This window comes from Bos taurus, chromosome 22 (assembly GCF_002263795.3).
Source record: "Bos taurus isolate L1 Dominette 01449 registration number 42190680 breed Hereford chromosome 22, ARS-UCD2.0, whole genome shotgun sequence".
In the NCBI taxonomy this organism is placed as follows: Eukaryota; Metazoa; Chordata; class Mammalia; order Artiodactyla; family Bovidae; genus Bos; species Bos taurus.
In genome coordinates this window covers 16649507-16670263 of record NC_037349.1, presented here as the reverse complement: position 1 = coordinate 16670263, position 20757 = coordinate 16649507, and the positions used below count along the sequence as shown (strand labels likewise).

Below are 20757 nucleotides of genomic sequence, written 5' to 3'. Positions count from 1 at the left end.
TGGCTGTCAGGAAATGGCTGACCTCATGATCGACAGTAAGTGTCACTGGCGTGAATGAGACACTGGCTGGGTCGGGGGACCAGTCAGGGACCCCTCCCACCTTCCTCCAGCATCCGAGGCCTGATCCACTGTCTCTCCTTTTCAGGACCTGCTGCAGTCAGAGTCAACCTCCCAGCCCCTCCTGAAGATGCCTCTTCTTCCTTAAAAACCAACCAGACTGCCTCAGCTGATTCAAAGGTAAACCCCCCACCCTGAGTGTAACCCCTGGCTTTGACTGTCTTTCTAAAATGCAATGTGTTTATTCCCTGAGACCAGTTTGGGGGTTAGGGGTCCGAGTGAAGAGGCGAACCCCATCGAATTACTCTGAGCTTCCAAGACTCTTAAGTGCCAACCCTCAATAAAACAGGAGAGAGGGTCGGGGAGAGGGTGAGCTTTAGTTTTTAATGAGCTTTTCCATTATTTGTGTTTAAATGAGAGCTGATAATTGGCATCCTCCTCACCCCCCGAAATATCTTGGTGGCAGTAGTCATTTGCTTAGAACATGCCTTCCCTCCAACCTTTTTTCAACACAAAATATATCTGATTTATTCTGAATTTTTAATGATTTGGGTCCAGGGTCACTAGTGACTTCTGTGAATCTTAAGCACTTTTTGCCTTTCTAGGCTCTTTCTTTCATTTAAAAATGTTTTTTAAAATCATATTTTATGATTGCAATGGTATAAAGATGAACATAATCCAAGTTGGATTAAAAATTTCAACATTTTCTTTGAGGTGAAAAGTACATTTTTATTCTTTAGACTTTGAAAGAAATTATGTTAAGACATTTTTGTGGGCCCTTAAAAGTGTCTTGGTGTCTGGCAGGGAAGCCAGTGCTACACAGATCTGGTCAGTGGAGCTTTTCCATAAATGGGACTATCACTTAAGCAAGGTGATTTATATTTTAATAATTAATCATTTCAAAGACAACTGAATAATTGGGAGAATAATCATGAAGTAATGTTAAAAGAAAACACCAGAAATCAAAACAATGTGTGTGACATGATCTCAGTTTTTATTTATTTATCCTTTATTTTTCTTCTTTTTTTGGCTGAACCGCAGCTTCTGGGATCTTTAGTTCCCAGACTAGAGATCAAACCCATGAACCCTGAAGTTGAAGTATATGGTCCTAGCTGCTGGACTTTTAAGGAATTCCCACAATCCCAATTTAAAAAAGAAATCCTCATATATCTAACTGGCAAGAAGAGGATAATGGGGTCATGCATAATTAGCCCCCGACTCTAATTCTTTAAAACTGTTTGTGAGAGCCTGCTATGCTGTGCTGTGCGTGCACGCTCAGTCATGTTGGACTCTTTTATGACCCTGTGGACTGCAGTCCGCCAGGCTCCTCTGTGCATGGGATTTCCCAGGCAAGAATACTGGAGTGGGTTGCCATTTCCTACTCCAGGGGATCTACCCAACCTAGGGATTGAACCACATCTCCTGTATTGGCTAGTGGGTTCCTTACCACTGTGCCACCTGGGAGTTCCTTATAAAAGCATATATAACTTTAAAAAATGGAAATTTATGTCTACCTATTTTAAGGAGGGCCGCTTTTCTTAGACTTACGTAGGTTATGTGGACCTGTATCCTGCTTCTCAGCATGTATACCATGTGTAGGACCAGGGGCACCAGCCCAGCCACTGACCTGGAGTGGAATCTGACTTCAGTTGTTTGACCCTTTGTAAACTGAAAATAAAAAATAAAGGAAACATTGACCGTGGGCTGGGAATACTCACATTGTAGTTAATCTATAGGTAGAAAGGTAATGTTACCTTTCAGGGTACTATGATTATCTTCGTTTTTGCTGATGAGGCAGTGAAGGCTCAGAGAGGTTAAGTAACTTGTCCAAAGTCACAGAGCAGGTTAGAAGTGGAGCTGGGATCTGTCCTTTTTGTATTCCTCCTCACTGGATGAGATGATCCCATTCACCCCTCAGCTCTGCTGTTCTGAGATTCCCTGAGGTAGTAGGGAAAATAATACTTTCCATATTAATCTCTGTCTCTTCTCTATGAATTTCTAGGATTTCAGTGCCTCCATTCCTAAGCAAGAGACACTTTCAAGCCTGGCTGGAGATGACCTTTTCTGGAGTGAGGTAGATGTGATCCAGGCAACTGATAATTTCAACCCAAGCCACAAAATCAGTGAGGGGACCTTTGCCGACGTCTACAGAGGGCACAAGCGTGGCACACCGTTTATCTTCAAGAAGCTCAGAGAGGTAGGCACTTCTTGGTTTCCGGTAAGAGGTGGAGGCTGCATGGTGAGGCTGGATTTTCATGCTTCAATGTCTTTTCCCACAGATGGCCTGTTCAGGTCCAGGATCAGTGGAAAAATTCTTCCAGGCAGAGGTGCAAATTTGTCGTAGGTAAGTCTCCTCTTTGGAAAATACTCTGTTTGATAGTGATGACAGCTAACCTGTATATAGTGCTTCCTATGTGGCAACATGTTTTAAGCATTTTCTTTATGTAATCCTCATAAGAACCCTGTAACATGGCTACTATTATAACATTATTTTACACATGGACACATTGTGGCACAGAGATGTTAAGTGTTTTGTCCAAGATCACACAGCTAGTATGTGGCAGAGCTGGAATTTGGTTGGTTGATCTGACTCCTTCCATGCTTTTTCTCTGTAGCCACTGTATGCATGGATTAGAATTATAAAAGAACCTCGGCTCACTTGGCTCAACTCCTTCCTTCCAGTCAGGAAAGAATCTGTTTCTGTCCCATTTTTTGAGATGGACAGAAATGTACTGATTCCAACTCTAAAAGCAAATGATGACCCACAGGCTTAGCCTGGCCTAGCTCTATTTTAATGGCCTGAGAGCTAGGAATAGTTTTTACATTCTTAAAGGGTTAAACAAATAAAAAGAAGATAATTTCATGACACATGAAAAGTATGTGAAATTCAAATATCAGCATCCATAACGAAGTTTATTGGAACCCAGCTGTCCTTATTTATTTCCGTGTCATCTGTGGCCGCTCTTTCGTGATGGTGCACAGTGGGGGAATTGTACCAGAGGCCAGATGGCCTACAATGGCTAAAATATTTACTGTCTAGTTTTTTATAGAGAAATTTTGTTTACCTCTGGTCTTGAGCAATAAGGGCCTTCAAAAGTCATCCTCAAACCTGCATTTTATAGATGACGAAACTGAGGCTGGAGAAGTAAAGTGAAGCTTCCATCACAGAGCTTAGTGGGGGCAGGGGCACTGGGAAAGAGAAGGGGAGGACATTTGCAGACCTGGACACTTGTCCTGCCCCTGCTGTCATTGCCTGATGGATTTAACACACGCATACTAGGCCTTTGCAGTGTGCTGGACACCAGCTGTCATTTGAGCTGGCAAGTCACTCTCCGAGTTTCTCTGCCAAATATGCAGTCTCGGGAAAGCAGTGTGTGATGACTGTGGTATATTTTAAGAAATAAAGAAAGTTTTAAAGAGGAAAATAGAAATCACCGATTTTCCATAGCATCTGTAAATTACTACTACAGTATTCAGATTTTTATATATTTTCTTTAGTCCTTTTTCTCTTCATATATATATATATGGCTACACACAAACACACACACATATACATATATACACATCCTTAACTACACACACACACATGCACACACATGCACACTCGTAATGGAAACTGGATATCTGATTCCCTTTCCATCTTGGTATAGAGCCTTCCTGGAGTAAGCAGCTATTGCTTCATTCATTCATTTGGCAAGTGTGAGTCATCAAGGCCTTTCTTGGTTCTCGGGAGTGCAGACATGCAGAAAACACAGCGTCCGCCTTGGGGAGTTCATGGTGCCGAGGGGAGAGTGAATGTAAATAACTGGTGAGGGTGGAAAGTGTGCGGTAGTGCAGTAGGATGGCCTAGCGGGAAGCGGAGAGGGGCTGAGGGGCAGGCAGGTGGCCCTTGAAACAGTGTTCAGGAGAGTCCATCAGCATCTGCCTCAAGGTGGAGGAGGGAAGAATGAAGGGGGTGTTTTCAAAGCTATTTATGACAATGAAAGGTGACTAATTAGATGGGAGAGGTAAGGAGGTTTCTAGGAAATTGGATGGTTGGTGGTGCCCTTGGTTGAGCAAATAACTAAGTCTGGAGAATCAGGTTTGGAACTTGTTGAGTCTAGGCTGTTCACCTGGAACATTGGGATGCAATTTGACATTCAGGTCTGGACTGTGGGTTGGACCTGGAGAGATGTAGGGGTGCTCCTCATAGAGAGGGTGCACTTTGTAGAGGTGAGAGATCCCTGATGGAGCAGCTTATAAAATGAGATGATGAGCCCATCCAGGGAGACTCAGGTTTCAGAGAAAGGCTGAGGAAGAGGGTCTTAGTGGAAAAGGCCAAGGAAGAGCTGTCAGAGAGGCAGGAGAGTCAGGAGGGAACAGTGACTTTCAATCGGCCAGAAGAGGATTTTGTGAAGAATCACAAGTGGTTGGGGTATCATGTACTTTGAGTTCTTTGATTTCAAGCATCTTGAAGGCATGCAGTTGTCATCTCTCTACCCTCAGGAGTCAGAGCATTTGGTACCTGGGAGCTTCCTGGTGGCCTCGTGGGTGGAGAGGGCAGAAGAGGTGGAGGAGGCAGGAAATGGAGCTGTCTTTGATTATTCTTTCTGTCTAACTCCTCATGCCTGCACTGATGCCTAATTTCAGATGCTGCCACCCCAACGTCTTACCTCTGCTGGGCTGCTGCACTGGAGAACAGTTTTACAGCTTGATTTACCCATACATGGCAAATGGTTCTTTACAGGATAGACTCCAGGGTCAGGTAAGGGGCTGGGTCATGGTCAAAGAACAGGACTAGGCAGCATTCACTTACAGAATCAAGGATTAAGAATTTAAAGGAATCCAGAGGGGAAGAGGGCCACTCAGCGGCCCTTTAAGGAGAGGAGTTGGGCCAAGATAGATAAGATCTGGCTAAACATCTTCAGGGAAAAACCTATTTAAAAAGTTTTTTGACAAAGAGGCATTTAAATCAAGAGTAAGACAAAGGTAACCCATAGCACTATATTATCCAGTATTGTTCTGAAGGTACAAGCCAGTGCACTAGGCAAGAAAAAGAATGAACAGATACAGAGTATGGAAAGTGGAGGTACATTTTTCTTAAAAATGGTATTCTAATAAATTCCTATTTGTTTGTGAATATATGGAATATTTATGGAGAGATACAGGAAACTGGTACCTTGACTGCCTCTGGAGAACTACATGTAGACGGGGCTCAGGTTGGGAGACAAACTTTTACTACATACTCATTTGACCTTTTGCATATCATACCATATGAGTGTTATATCTATTAATGTTATAATTTTTAAGACAAACAAGCCTCCTTCCCATAAAGTCCTCAAACAGAGTGACAAAAGTTATTCCACAGCAGAATTATTGCTTCCCTTGGGAGGGATAAAAGTAGTTATTCATGGTATAATAATGATTGTTAGCTTTGCTGAGCTCTCACTGTGGGCAGGACACCGTGATAATGGCTTTGTACATCTCCTTCAGGCCTTGCCACCACCCCAGAGGTTCCCCCATTTTCAAAAAGAGGAGTCTCTGCCACAGAGAAGCAAAGTAACTTACCCAAAGAAACACAGCTGATGGGTATCAGGGCAAGAGTTCATGTGGCTCCAGATTCCAGAGTTTTTGAGAAGAAATCTATTAGCAAGGCCAGTTCTTAGAGGACGTAGAATCTAAGAGGTCACCTAAAAAATAAGAAGGGATTTTTCTTGGACATTCAGCCTTAGAACAGCAGTGGAAGTATAGAGGGCTTTAGACCACCCATAATCTCCATCAGCTCTTGTGACATCTCTCCAGATACTTATAAAATCAGCTCATGTGCTTGATGTGCCAATGTAAGGTCCTTAGTTCCTCTCCCAAGCAGTCCCTCTTAGAGACGAATTCCAGAACTGCTGCATGATAGTCATGATAAAAATAGCTGCTATTTAGTGAGCACCCACTGTGTGGCAGGTACTATGCTGGGGGCATACCATTCACTCCTTTGAATCCTTACTACAGCCTTAAAGCATAGGGATTAACGTTTCTATTTTATATCAGAAAAAACTGAGGCTCAGAGACGTTGAGTGTCTTTTCCAAAGTCACACAGCTAGTGGGTGTCTGGGCTGGGATTTATACGTAGATCTGTCTGATGTCAAAACCAGTTCCCTGCCAGTAAACCATGCTGGTTGAGCCCTGTTGTTGAGGACCTGAGGGCTGGAGGAGAGACAGGAGCCCAGGACTCTGTCACTTTAAAGTCCATTGAGACTTTAAAAAGGCACAGATGTCACTATTTTCTCCTCCTTTTCTTTCTCTTAGGGTGGCTCAGACCCTCTCCCCTGGCCCCAGCGCATCAGCATCTGCTCAGGACTGCTTCATGCCGTGGAGCACCTGCACAGCTTGGAGATCATCCACGGCAATGTCAAGAGGTGAGAGAGGAGGGCTGAGCCCCGCCTCAGGCTGGGGTGGCAGGGATGAGGCCACACACACTGCTGGGTCCCATTCCTTTCCCTTTGTCTCTCTTTTCTTTGACTTTCTCTCCCCTCCTTGCCTCTCTTGGATATCTTTTTCTTTGCTGTTCCCTGGAACATCAGTGTTTCTAGGTTGTACTCTGTCTCTGGTTGCTGTCAGCATGACTCCCTATCTCCCTAACAAAGGTATTTCCCCAAAAAGTTTGTTGGTATTTCCCCACAAGCCTTCCATTCCCCTGCCATATTTCACTTCCCCTCCAGCAGCCGATCTGGACTGGGTCCTCGAGCTGTGGGCTGTGGCTGCCAGGCTCCCTGGGCTTCTGAGACCTGCTTTCGTTCGTGCATCTGTTGTCACAGATCCTGTGACACAGGTTAGGTGTGCACCCCAGCATCTCAGTACCGTGCTCCCAAGACTAGAAACATGGAGAGGGATTCCAGAAGATACCAGAAGATCTGGCAACAGTGACCTCGAAACCATAGCATTCGCACTTCCCCAGAGTTCTGTCCTCTTTTGGCCAGTGGAAGCCTTTTCCTCTTTTCTCCCCCCTGATTTTTATTGAATTGTGCAAACAATTGTAATAGCAAGAAAGGAAGTAAAGGGACAAGAGGTCATCCTGACCCTATTACCCTGACGTGGCCTCCATTTCTCTGCTGTTTTTCTTTTCCAGCCCTTGCCCACACAGATATCTCAGCCCTAAGAGAGCACTATTACCTGATTACCAACTCATAATCTCTTTTCCCCCATGATTTAAACATTTCCTCACGTTGCATGTCATCAATTTTTTGGCACTTCTTAGTCTTCCATTGAAGGTATTTGCCCATAATTTACATAATGGCTCCTAATAGCCAATATTGGAATTGGTGTCTACTTTTTTTGGGTGACAAGACAAAAGGATTTATTGAAAAGGGATGTTTAAGTGAACAGCAGCAGGGTCAGGGAACCCGGGAGAACTGACCTCTGTATCTACTTTTTACAAACCATTTAGGGTTAGTTTGAATATTTCTTTTAAAGGTTTTGTTGTTATTTTTTTTGATGTAGGTTATTTTTAAAGTCTTTATTGAATTTGTTATGATATTGCTTCTGTTTTATATTTTGATTTTTTTGGCCATGAAGCATGTGGGGTCTTAGCTCCCTACCCAGGTATTGAACCTACACACCCTGCATTGGAAGGCGAAATCTTTTTTTTTTTTAACTTTCTGTTTTGTATCGGAGTATAGCCGATTAACAATTTTGTGATAGTTTCAAGTGAACAGTGAAGGCACTCAGCCATACATATACATATCCATCCTCCCCCAAAACCCCCTCACATTGGAAGGTGAAGCCAATCACTGGACCATGAGAGAAGTCCCCAGTTTGAATATTTTTATACATGTAGGTTAGTTTTTAAAAATTAAATTTTTTTCCTTTGGAGTACTTTCTGAGAGTATTCATTCCTGTAGATTAGATGCTTAAGTCTAAGAATATTTTTACTGTTCGTCTTATTCCCCATGATCTGAGCAGGTTCAGTCCCAAAGAATGCTGGTGTTTAGACTTGAGTCAGCAAGGCCACAGCTGGGGGTTGGAACAGCTTCAGAAGAGATGGAGCCAGTACAGCCTCTGGGCTCAGGGCTGATATCCGTGGGGATAAGGATGGTCGTGCCTCTCTGGCCACCAAATGTCATTTCTGGGGCAGCAGGACTGATCTTATCTTCCTCCCCATTTGCTGGTGGAGGTCGGCTCCCAATCCCCACCCCCCATCAGGACTGGCTCATAAACTTGTTGAGGGTCTTCAGTGACCCTCGTTGGCTGGCTCACTACTAAGTTGCTTTCCAAAAGGGTCTCCACGGCAACCTCTTCTTGTCCACCTCCAAACAAGAAGGTTCTCTCTGCCTTCTTTCCCACAGCTCCAATGTTTTGCTAGACCAAAACTTCACCCCCAAGCTGGCTCATTCGATGGCTCACCCGTGTCCTGTCAACAGAACATCAAAATACACCATGATGAAGACCCACCTTTTCCAGGCCTCCACTGCATATCTTCCAGAAGATTTCATCAGAGTGGGGCAGCTGACAAAGCGAGTGGACATATTCAGCTGTGGAATAGTAAGAGCTTCCTTCTGTGCTCAAATCAAGGCCTGCACACATCTGTCCTTCCCATGGCTCCTCTGTAAGCACAAACTAGAAATATTCCACAAAGTACAGCAGGACTTGGCAAATTATGGCCTGCAGATCAGAACTGGCCTACGGCCTATTTTCTATGGCCTGTAATTAAGAATAGTTTTTATATTTATAAAAGACTGAATAATAACAACAACAGCAATAATAAAAGAACGTGTGACAGAAATTGTTTGTGGCTCACAAAACCTAAAATATTTACTGTCTAGCCTAGAAAGTAAATATCTCTAGAGATATTTACTTTCTAGAGAAAGTTTGCCAACCCTTGAAGTAAAGCTCCCCCTCCCCATGAGTGTCCAGATTCTAATAGGCTACAGATAGCTCCTGACTTCTCTGATGTGCATTCAGCCTGCCATCTAATTATCCATCCGCTTGTCTATTTCTTCTTGTTTGTTCATCTGTTTAGTCCATCTGTCCATCCATCAGTCCGGTTATTATCCAACCATTCATGCAACAGCCACCCATCCATTCGGAATCCATCCAGCCATCCAACCCGTGTCCTAATCACCACTGCTGTCCATCATTACTGTGTGCCAGGCACTTGGACTATAAATGTAACTAAAACACAGACCCTCCCCCAAGAGTTCATGGTCTGAATCTAGCAATCTCCAAAGCACATTTCTATAAAACACAGTTCCCTGATATCTCAATAGGTTTGATGTGTTTAAAGGGTTTCGATGTGTTCAAATAGGTTTGAGAACCGCTGGGTTGAACAAGATTATGCTTGTTCAAGGAGAAAAAAGTTACCACAAAAAATTAACCAGGGCCTTTCATATGGTAATAGTCTTTAACCTGGTAATAATGAAGCAAGGGTATGCAGCATGTCCCAAATTCCCTTGACTATGGAGCCTTGTTTTCTTAGCATCTCTAAACATCAGAGACCTGGGGATCCCAGTCTGGGAATTTCGGGCTGAGAAAAGTGACGGTTTCTGGCTGACCTCTGCCTAGAGCCAACAGCTGCATCTTGGCCCTTGCCTTCTCTCTTCGTCTCCAGCCTCAAACTCTGCACTTCCTCTCCCTGACCACAGTCTGTCTGGTTCTTCCACTAATGCCCTTCTTCGGAGCCATCTTCTGCCCTCAGCCCAGCTTCCACATATGAGGTTCTGCTTCCTACTGTCTCCTGGCACATCAGCCCTTCTGGTTTACTTGTCCCTCAGTTCTTTCCTGCCTCACCCCCTCCCCACCCCCACCAGCACCACTGTGGGGGCTGCTCAGTGAAGCTCAGCAGGGTCAGCCCAGGATCCTCCTCCCTTAAGAACCAGTGGAACTAAACCCCGAAGCTGCCAGGCACATACAGTGTAGAGCTGAAGAGCATGAGTTTGAGTCCCAGCTCAGCTGCTTTCAGCTGTGTGACCTGGGGTATCACTGATAACTCTGGGCCTCAGGTTTATACTCTGTAAAATGGAGGTAATGATGCATATAGAAATTAATGAGATTCATAAGATAGCATATAAAAACTGGTTAGCAGAGTATGTTACGTTGATCAGTATGATTATTATTATGGGGATTAGTGTTAATTATTATAATTTTCCCTGCCTTCACACCCTCACTCCTGATTTCTGTTTATGCTTGACTTTTTAACTCAGTTCTGGATGTAACAATTGACTTTCCCTTTCATTCATTCAGTGAGTGCCTACTGGTTCCCTTCAATCTTTTTCTCAGCTCTGCTACTGATGGATGGTATGATTCTCAACTTTGGTTCTTGTTGTGGGGAACACTGCCCTTCTCTGTTGTTATTGCTGTTTTTGTTTATCTTTTTTTTGAATATAGTTGGTTTACAACATTGTGTCAATTTCTGCTATACAGCATAGTGACTCAGTGATACACATATATACATTCTTTTTTATGTTCTTTTCCATTGTGATTTATCCAAGGATATTGAATGTAGTTCCCTGTGCTATATAGTAATAAGTCACTGGTTTTTTTATGAGCGCTAAGTAATTTTTGTAAAAGGCCTGGCACAGGGCCTGCCCTGTGGAAGAGGCAGAGGAAGTTTGTCTGTTCATTTCCTCTTGTTCTTCTCTCCAGTCTTGGCAGGACCTCGACTGGAGTCCCTTTTCTCTTGGCTTCCCTCCACCAGCTGCAGCGGTGCCTTCTGCTGCTCCCTCCTGGCAGCTGCAGTCTGTTAGTAACGCTGCAGGCCCTTTCAGGGTGGAGGAGGAGTTCTTGGCAGTTGTTCAGTAGCTCAGTCATGTCAGACTCTGTGACCCCATGGACTGCAGCACGCCAGGCCTCCCTGTCCTTCACCGTCTCCCGGAGCCTGCTCAAACTCATGTCCATCGAGTCAGTGATGCCATCCAATCATCTCGTCCTCTATCGTCCCCTTCTCCTCCTGCCTTCAATCTTGCCCAGCATCAGGGTCTTTTCTAATGAGTTGGCTCTTCACATCAGGTGGCCAAAGCATTGGAGTTTCAGCTTCAGCACCACTCCTTTCAGGATTGATTTCCTTTCGGATTGACTGGGTTGATCTTCTTGCAGTCCAAGGGACTCTCAAGAGTCATCTCCAACACCAGAGTTCAGTCAGTTTTTTGGTGCTTATCCTTCTTTATGGTCCAACTCTCACATCCATACATGACTACTGGAAAAACTGTAGCTTTGACTAGACGGACCTGTGTTGGTAAAGTAATGTCTCTGTTTTTTAATATGCTGTCTAGGTTGGTCATAGCTTTTCTTCCAAGGAGCAAGCATCTTTTAATTTCATGGCTGCAATCACCATCTGCAGTGATTTTGGAGCCCAAGAAAATAAAGTCTGTCACTCTTTCCATTGTTTCCCCATCTATTTGCCATGAAATGATGGAACTGGATGCCATGATCTTCACTTTTAAATGTTGAGTTTTAAGTCAGCTTTTTCACTCTCCTCTTTTACCTTCATCAAGAGGTTCTTTAGTTCCTCTTCACTTTCTGCCATGAGGGTGGTATCATCTGCATATCTGAGGTTATTGATATTCCTCCCAGCAATCTTGATTCCAGCTTGTACTTCTTGGCAGTAACTGGACCTTATTCTGTCTTTGAGAGAAGTTGTTGGAGGGAGATTTAACACTAAACTGGAGTACCCACTCCCTCATATACAGTCATTAGATCACAATGTACCAGATAAGGATACAGGCTCAGATTTTAGTTTCTTGCCCACAGATCACCCCAGCATGTAAGGAACAGAGTCAGAATATGAACCCAGGCCCATGTGACTGGCTGGACTCCGTAGCCAGTGTGCTGTTACCTCTGCTGAGAATTTCTGTTCAAAGCAGCTCTCGCATTTATTAAGATACAGATCACAGTTTGTCAGTTTGGTGGTGGCTTACACCAGCTCAGGACTGTGCTCTTTTCATGAATGGATGAATTAATGAGCAAACAATGTTAATAAAAGCCTGTGGATGAAAATGCTATGGATATTGCCAAGATTTTCTGTCTGGAATAGATATCTGCATGTGGATTCCTCCTTTTCTTGAGATTAACATAGCAGTGCCTGCTTACCATTTTTGATGGGTTTTAAATGAAAATATTTTTAATATATAGTGTGTGTGTATACATATGTATGCGTGTATACAGATAGATGTTTATATATATATATATATAGAGAGAGAGAGAGAGAGAGAAGGGGGTGTGTGTGTTTGTGTGTGTATATCTATCTGATGGTGATACACACACATTTGGTTTTCATCCTCCTTGCTTTGCTATCAGTTTGAACTTCTCCTAGCAGCTGGGTGATGTGTTTAGCTAGAGAAGGTGTTTAGTGATGTTTACACATTCCAGATTTGGGGCAAGTGTCTGTGCTGGCAAATGACAGAGCCAGGCCTGAAGCTCAGACTGTATTCCTGAGAAGAAGCTTCTCTCTTGGCCAGAATCTCCTGTGTGAACTTGTGCGTGTGTGTCTGAACTGTGCTAACTCTGTATTCTCTCCAGGTGTTAGCCGAGGTCCTCACAGGCATCCCTGCGATGGATAACAACCGGAACCCGGTTTACTTGGTAAGCGAACCAACCCTTTCTGGCTCACAGCTATGAGGGGTTTAGGGGTGGGGAGAGCAGGAACCTCCACTGTACCCTCTGTACCCATTTTTATTGCTAATGAGGCCTAAATCCAGGATTTGATTTGTACCTGTGCAAAGCAGCTGTAACCTTCCCCCTTCACCAGCCAGACAACAACTACTTTTGCATAAAAATAGAGTTTAGAATGTTTGGGGAAATCCATTTCTTCTGTCTACATGTCAGGCAATCAAATAGGGTTTGTTTGATTTTTTTTTTTTTTTTTTTTGGCCACACCGTGCAGTATATGGGCTCAGTTCCCCAAGCAGGGATCAAACCCACGCCCACTACAGTGGAAATACAGTATTAATCTCTGGACCACCAGGGACGTCGTAGCCTTTGTCTTTAAATTGGTGAAAGTAAATTTCAGCCCTTTTAGGTTTCTATAATAATTTCTATTTTGTAGGTTTTATAACAACTGTCATTCAAATATACATGTGTATGTGTATAGTGGCAATTTCAGAAATATAATGACATAGCCCAACTCTGTGATTGACACTTTATATATGTGTATGTGAGTGCTCAGTCATGTCCTACTCTTTTCAACCCCATGGACTATAGCCTGCCAGGCTCCTCTGTAGTATTTTCCAGGCAAAAATACTGTAACCAGTTGCCATTTCCTCCTCCAGGGGATAGTCCCAACCCAGGGATCGAACCCAAGTCTCTTGCATCTCCTGCACTGGCAAGTGGATTCAGTTGGGAGTTGGTTAAAAAAGTGACGATAGTGGGGACTTCCCTGGTGGTCCAGTGGTTGAGAATCCTCCAGGGAACACAGATTCGATCCCTGGTCCGTGAGCTGGGATCCCACATACCACAAGGGAGCTAAAGGCATGTGCTACAACTTCTGTAGCCTATGAGCCCTAGAGTTTGTACTCTGCAACAAGAGAAGTCATCATGATGAAAAGCCCTTGTGCACCCTGAGTAGAGAGTAGCCCCCATTCACCCCAACTATGGAAAGCCCACGTGCAGCAATGAAGGCCCAGCACAGCCAAAAATAAATAAATAAAGAATGACAATAGGGACTTTCCTGCTGGTCTGGTGGTTAAGACTTCACACTTCCACGGGACAAGACCTATGATTTCGTTGGCAATAGCCAACTGGGGAGCGTCTCCTTACACCATTCCTTCAGGGCAATCACTGTACAGGTTCTCATTTGTTTCAGATGGTGTATTAATTTCCTATATTTAATCTATTTAATCAATACAAGTAATATATTTATAACCTATTTATATAAGTAAATGCATACATGCAAAATGTATCATGTAACATAATTTATGCTATACAAATATATCTATATATAGTAATATATCTATTGTTATTTGTATAGCATATCTTCTGTTTTATGCATAGTTCAGATTTCTGCTAAGTAGCATAAAATATAACATGTAGTACAAAATTTATAAAATATAAAAATATACATAGTATTATTTATATAGTACATCTCCTATTAAATATGTATGGGCCAGAATCCTACATCCTAACATTTTCCTGTAAATGTTAATAAGGTGGGTTATTAGTATAATTATACTATATTGTACTATATTGGTATAATTATGCTATACTGTACTATGTAAATGATAGCTATTATTACTATTAATTACAATCACTAAGGAGATCAGTCCTGGGTGTTCTTTGGAAGGAATGATGCTAAAGCTGAAACTCCAATACTTTGGTCACCTCATGCGAAGAGTTGACTCATTGGAAAAGACCCTGATGCTGGGAGGGATTGGGGGCAGGAGGAGAAGGGGACGACAGAGGATGAGATGGCTGGATGGCATCACGGACTCAATGGATGTGAGTTTGAGTGAACTCCGGGAGTTGGTGATGGACAGGGAGGCCTGGCATGCTGCAATTCATGGGGTCGCAGAGTCGTACACGACTGAGCGACTGAACTGAACTGAATAGAGCATTAAATGTTGATTCTGTGTCAAGTACCACACTTTATGCACTATGTCTTCTAATTTGTGTTAATTTTATTCCCATTTTCCTGATGAAGCAACCCAGGCCTAGAAAGGTTAAGCCCCTGCTTGATGATATGAGTGTGCTATGAAATGCCCTGTACATGTGGGGGATTTAGCCGTTCTCCAGTTCTTACTGTTTTACTTGTTTCTGGGATCCTTGCAATTATTTTTTAAAAACCATGTTCGTTTCCGGAGTGTTTGCAGCTCTGGTGCCATGCTGGAGGTGGGCGGGGCACATGTGTTTGCCATGCTGGAGGTGGGCGGGGCACATGTGTTTGCCATCCTGGAGGTGGGCGGGGCACATGTGTTTACCTTCCTGGAGGTGGGCGGGGCACATGTGTTTACCTTCCTGGAGGTGGGCGGGGCACATGTGTTTACCTTCCTGGAGGTGGGCGGGGCACATATGTTTACCTTCCTGGAGGTGGGCGGGGCACATGTGTTTGGACCCCACACCCCTGGACCTCACATGGGGGTGTTTCCACTCTTTCCAACAGAAGGATTTACTGCTCCATGAAATTCCCAGCAGCACCATATCGCTCTGCTCCAGGAAGATGGGTGTGGAGAAAGAGATGGCAAAGGAGATCTGCCAGAAATACCTGGAGAAGAGAGCAGGGAGGCTGCCGGAGGCCCACGCCGAGGCCTTGGTCATGGCCGCCTGCCTCTGTCTGCGGAGGCGCAACGCCAGCCTGGCAGAGGTAAGCCTGAAGCTCAGCCCTTCCCTAGCAATGAGCCCTGTCTGTGAGTCGGCTTTACCAGGGGCTCATTACGATCCCTTTACCAGTCCCTTCACCGAGAAGTGATTTCATGATTCAGAGCCACATTTAGTGGCAAACAGCAGTGTCTGCTGGAGCTGACAGCAGCTAAGCTGGAGTCAGAGGTCCTGAGGGTGCCTCGGACCATACTCTCAGATGTAACAGAAGTCCATCTGTTTTCTCTGAACCTGCTTTATTCCTTGTCCTCTCTGTGGGCCCCTTTTCCTTCCCTTCATCCTCTTGGTCAGGGGATACAGCCATTTTCATTTACATGTCATAGTCCTGTTTTCACTAAGTGGCCAAGTCTCCAGGTCCCAATTTCAACCTCTTAGTGAGAGAAACTCATTGGCTTAGCTAGAGTCAGGTGTCCACCTGTTGGCAATCAGGTAAGGTAGGAGTTCAGTATATAAACCTCCTGGCCAGGGAGTCAAGCCTGGCAGGTGGCAGGGCCAAGTCCCAGAGAAAGGGATCATTTCTTAGCCCATGGACTAGGCAGACACACCAGAAATCAATCACCACAGCAGATAAAACATTTTCCTATGGCTAGGATATGCAGAGGTGGTTTCCATGGTAGTAGGTATAAATTTGGGGACCAAATTTGCTATGTCTTTTTAAGACAAAATAACTCCCTGAGAGGGCTCTTAGAGGTTATCCCATTGAGTGATTTTGAAGTGGTGTCTGGCAGAGAGGGGCTCCTTGGGAGCACCTTTTAGCAGAAAGAGAGCTGCAGGCCCTACCCATGACTCCAACCAGACATTCATTGTCACTTCTCATAACTGTATTGGGTTCTTAGTATTTTATTTGAGGAAAGGGTTTGGTAGCTGAAACAACAACAACAACAACCACAAAGACTTCAAACACCAATGCTTACAGCCAAGCCTCCCATTTTACAGACGAAGTCAAGACCCAGAGAAGGGGGGAGGAGGCCAGAGGGATTTTGGGTCAGAGCCCTCTGGACTCCTGGCTCAGCCTCAGGGTCACCATCTTTGGCACCAGGATGTGGCAGGAGCCAGAGACCAAGTCCTGACTCTCAGCCTGGGCTGGCTTCAGCTACCTGAGTGCATTCGCGTATTGAGCAGTGGCGTGCTGGACCCTGGGGATAAATGGGGAACAAGGCAAGCCCAGTTCCGCTTTCCTGGAGTTCACAGACATTGTGCAGTAACTGTCTGATGAGTGGTGTATGACAGGGGAGCCCTACCCAGGACTTTCCCGAAGAAGTAATATGTAAGCAAATGAAGAGCAATCCAAGCAGAAGGAACAATGCATGCAAATAACCTTAGTTGAGTGAGAGCCCAGCAAGATCAGGGGCCTGGTAGAAGGTCAGAGTGGCTAGAACACAGAGTACATGGGGCAGAGTGCTTTGTGATGAGGCTTCTGGGGAAAAAACCTAACAGTAGAGGGCTTTGCAGGCGCAGTCAGGATGTTGAGAAAGTCCCTGGGGGTATTAAGCAGGAGCAGAACATAATCAGACTTATGCTTTAAAAAGATCTCTTTCCCTCAACATTCATTCTTTTTATTCTTTTGTTCAGGGTATCAGAGTACATTCAAAGAAGCTGCTATGATGAGGAGACTCCAAAATAAGGGAGATAGAAATTTGTTCTTTTTAGCTCAAGAGTTTGAATGTTGGCAGTCCAGAGCTGATGTGGCAGTGTCGCAGTATTAGGGATTCAGGCTCCTGTATTATGGCTCTGCTGTCCTTATCATGCGGCTTCCATGTCAGAGTCCAAGAAGGCTGCTGTAGCTCAGGCCATCACATTTACATTTCAACCACTGAAAGGGAGTTTAAGAGGAGAACATATCCTCTTTTTTTTAAGGGTGTGACTTGGAAATGCACACATCACTTTTTCTCACACCCCATAGGCCAGAACCGAGTTATGTAGTTTTGTAGTTTTTAGCTTGACAAATATTTACTGGGTACATCCTGTGAAGATTTATCTCAAAAGGTAACATTTGAACTGGGCCTTGAAGCATGAGGAAGCATTTGCTATGTAGAATAAAAGGGACAGGGCACTATACGTATACATAAAGGAATGAGAAACGGTCTTTGTCCCCAGTATTTCACAACCAAGCTAGGAAGATGAGAGATCAGTAAGGCCTGGACTTGAAGGGTTTAGTGGTCAGCTCTGCCACTCACTGACTGGGTGACCTTAGGCAAGGAACTTAACCTCTCTGATCTTTTAAATTTTTATTTATAAAAACTCATTGTATGTCGTGTGTCAAAGGTGCTGTGTAAATTGCAAGGCACTGAGCAACTGAGATGTGTTATTTTTACTAAGGGTAGGTTTGTGTGCCATTTGTATGAGAGAGAGTATGTGTGTAAGGAAGAAATATTTCTTCCCTGCCTGCCTTTAATCTTCCTAACCTCCCTAACCAGAAAAGCCCTCAGGTGCAGTATCTATGTTACTTAGGGCATTTCTAGTTGAAAGTGATAGAAACTCAATTCAAATTCTTAGATACAGACACACAGATGTGTAAACAGAAAGAGAAAGAGAAGGGAGCCTGTGAATGAGCGATTTATTGGCTCATTTAACCACACCACAGGCAGGATAGGCATTGCTGGGGCAGCTAGGCCCAGGGTCTCAACCAGCAAAAGTACAACAATTTGAATCTCTTGTGCCTGTGGCCCCTGTGCTCACTCTCTCTACCCCCGCACACCACCCCCATCTCTAGCCCCTGCTTTACTCTGTGTGGGAGCTTCATTTTCTCCTACTGTAAACGCGTTTTCTTTGTGAGGCGGGGAATCTGGCTGTGCCACTGGGAAGGAAAAGACAGTATTTCCTCAATAAATATTAGGTGCAAGAGTCCCAGAGAAGGATCTGATTGGCCTACTTGGGTCACATGCTCAAATCTGGACCAATCATTAAGGTCACAGGGATGGGATACTGAGATCGACCCATCTGGGTCATGTGCTGAGGTGGACGGTGATGAGGTCAGCTCTTTTCAAAGGAAGGATGCTGTTCTTTCAGCCAAAGCAACACTCATTTAGTTTTTCAGTATCTCTCTCTCTCCCCCGCTGCCTGGGAGATCTGTTAGATTTTTAATTTCAGAAAGAATTCCTGATGAGTGCTCTCGTCTCTCTTCCCCAAGGTGTGTAGCTCCGTGGCTGCTGTGGAAGAGCAGCTGAGAGGTCAGGAGACCTCGCTCCCCTGTAGTGGGCTTTCTGAGGGCACAGGCTCTTCCTTCAACACCCCAGAAGAAACAGATGACGTGGACAATTCCAGCTTCGATGGCTCCTACTCCATGAGGGCTGCACCCTGGGCTGGGGCTACCTCCTCGCCTCCCCTGACAGCAGATGAGGAAGGCATGCTGCTGGCTGGTGGAGCAGTGGAAGCTGACTCCTCCGCTGAGGCCTGTGCCCCTCCAGAGCCTCCCCAGGATGGTAAGTGTGGTGTCTCAGTGCTTATACATGGTCATTTATGTCCCTTAACTCAGCCTATCATTTATTCCTTTTCTCCCTCATTCATGCATTAATACAGTTATTCACCTGTCCACCTGCCAGCTGACTGGATGAAGAGTGTCATCCTCCTTTTCCCCCCAGCCCTGATGTCCAGTCCCTCACTCACGCCTCTCTATTGACCTAAGTATCCTTCACCTCCATCTGCTTCTCTGCATGGCCTGCCCCCGTAACCCTCCCCCTCGTCTAAACTACTCTCCTCTTGCTGGGTGACTGTACAGCCTCCCTGTGGCCTCCCTGATCTGCTCTGGTCCCTCACCAGTTCTTCTTCCAGGGATCAGCCACTGTGGTTTTTTAAAAACAACTCCTGTCACCCCTCATTTAAAGCCCTTCTGTGGTTCCGCACTGCACTTAGAGACCAAGTAAAAACTCCCTCGGAACTAGCAAAGCTCCTTGTGGTCTGTCACCACCGCCTTTTCATCCTCACTTCACACCTTGCCAGCTGCTTCCAAAGATACTTTATATTTCTGCCTCCTGGGTCCAAATACACCAGGTTCCTTCTGAAATAAACATTCAGAAGGCCTTTACAATTCAGCATCCTCTTCCCCTAGTAAACGTGGCTCTGTGAGTGTCTCAGACTCTGACCTTTCCTGTTGTTCCTCTTCCTACATGGAGGTGAGAGGAAAAAGAGAGAGTGTAAGCTTCATTCTAACACTGTCCCCTACTTCCAGGGGAGAAACATGGAAGCCTTTCCCCTCTGAAAGGTAGGGGTAGGTGGCAGTTTTTCCCTGCAAAGGCAGAAGCAGTGGCAATGCTCATTCCACTTAGGCCTGATTCAGAACCCCAGTTTAAGTCAAAAACTCTGACCAAGTCTGACTTTCTTAGAATTACAATAATAGTAACTATTTCCAGCTATCAGTAGTTGCAAAAGGTATTTACGTTTTGTTCAAGTTGCTTTTCTTTACATTGAATGTCAGCTACAGAGACTTCGTGGAAAATCGAGATCAATGAGGCCAAAAGGAAACTCATGGAGAATATCCTGCTTTACAAAGAAGAGAAACTGGATAGCATTGAGCTTTTTGGCCCCTGATGACTTGAACACAGCTGAGGACCCTCGTCCTCCATTGGAAAGATGAACATCAGATCAAGAAAAAGATCTAAGGAAGAATCGCGATCTCCCAGGAAACACCAAACATCAGCTTCCCTTGGGTCAGGCGAAGAGATACTTCCACTTTTCCAGAGTGAGTCAGGGGAGATAGGACTCAGCTTTCCAAGACACACAAATCCATGAAGTCCTCTTCCTTTCTGGGATTTGTCAATAAGACCTCTGGGTTATCAGGCCACTAAAGTGGAAACCCTGGTCCATGAGCCCAGGATGTGGGCAATTTTGTGGTTCTGGGGAGTATGTGATGATAACCACCCCCGCAGATGCCGTTTCCTGGCTCTCACCCTCGACAACCACTGGAGCATTCCGAGTGCTGATGGCACTTTCCGAAGCTAAGCTCTCTAGGTCATATTTGCCGCCTGCAAACTTCCATGACCTCAAAGACTTCCAACTTGCGTCCCAGTTCGGTTCTTCACTCCTTCCTCAAGGTCTCAAGTTTTACACAAGCCAGACACTTGGCAGAAGGCTCTGGAGATTTCTCTGTTTTCTCTTTTGGAAATCTTGCAACTCACAGATATTTATTTAATGCTTACTCTGCACCTTTATTTTCCCACCCCACTAACGCTAATAATTTAAATGGAGCTGTTATTTAGAGAGTATGTGTTATTTATGGCTGGATGAAGAACCAGAGGAACTAGTTTCATGACTGATTCTGCTGCTAATTAAGTCAAGCATTTAATTTCTGAGACCTCAGTTTCCTTGTAAGTAACATGCATTCATTCATTCTCCCTCCCTGGGCTGTTGGGGAGGAAGAGGTAGAGACATGGCTACAGAAATACTTGGAAAATGCACATCTTGTTTTATTAAATAAATTTTTAAAAAGGA

At 44.6% G+C, this 20757-nt stretch overlaps 1 protein-coding gene across 3 annotated transcripts in view; it reads left to right on the top strand.

Annotated features, from left to right (window-relative positions):
• IRAK2 (interleukin 1 receptor associated kinase 2) overlaps positions 1-20757 on the top strand; it is a 56013-nt gene extending 35256 nt beyond the window's left edge. For 2 of the 3 annotated variants that reach the window (XM_059879631.1, XM_059879630.1), the window contains 11 exons: positions 146-237; positions 2060-2254; positions 2337-2401; positions 4687-4801; positions 6337-6446; positions 8373-8568; positions 12541-12603; positions 14272-14454; positions 15116-15316; positions 18461-18752; positions 19745-20757. In XM_059879631.1, the coding sequence (XP_059735614.1) occupies positions 146-237; positions 2060-2254; positions 2337-2401; positions 4687-4801; positions 6337-6446; positions 8373-8568; positions 12541-12603; positions 14272-14454; positions 15116-15316; positions 18461-18752; positions 19745-19857 (1625 nt within the window). In that variant the 3' untranslated portion in view covers positions 19858-20757. 3 annotated transcript variants of the gene reach the window in all.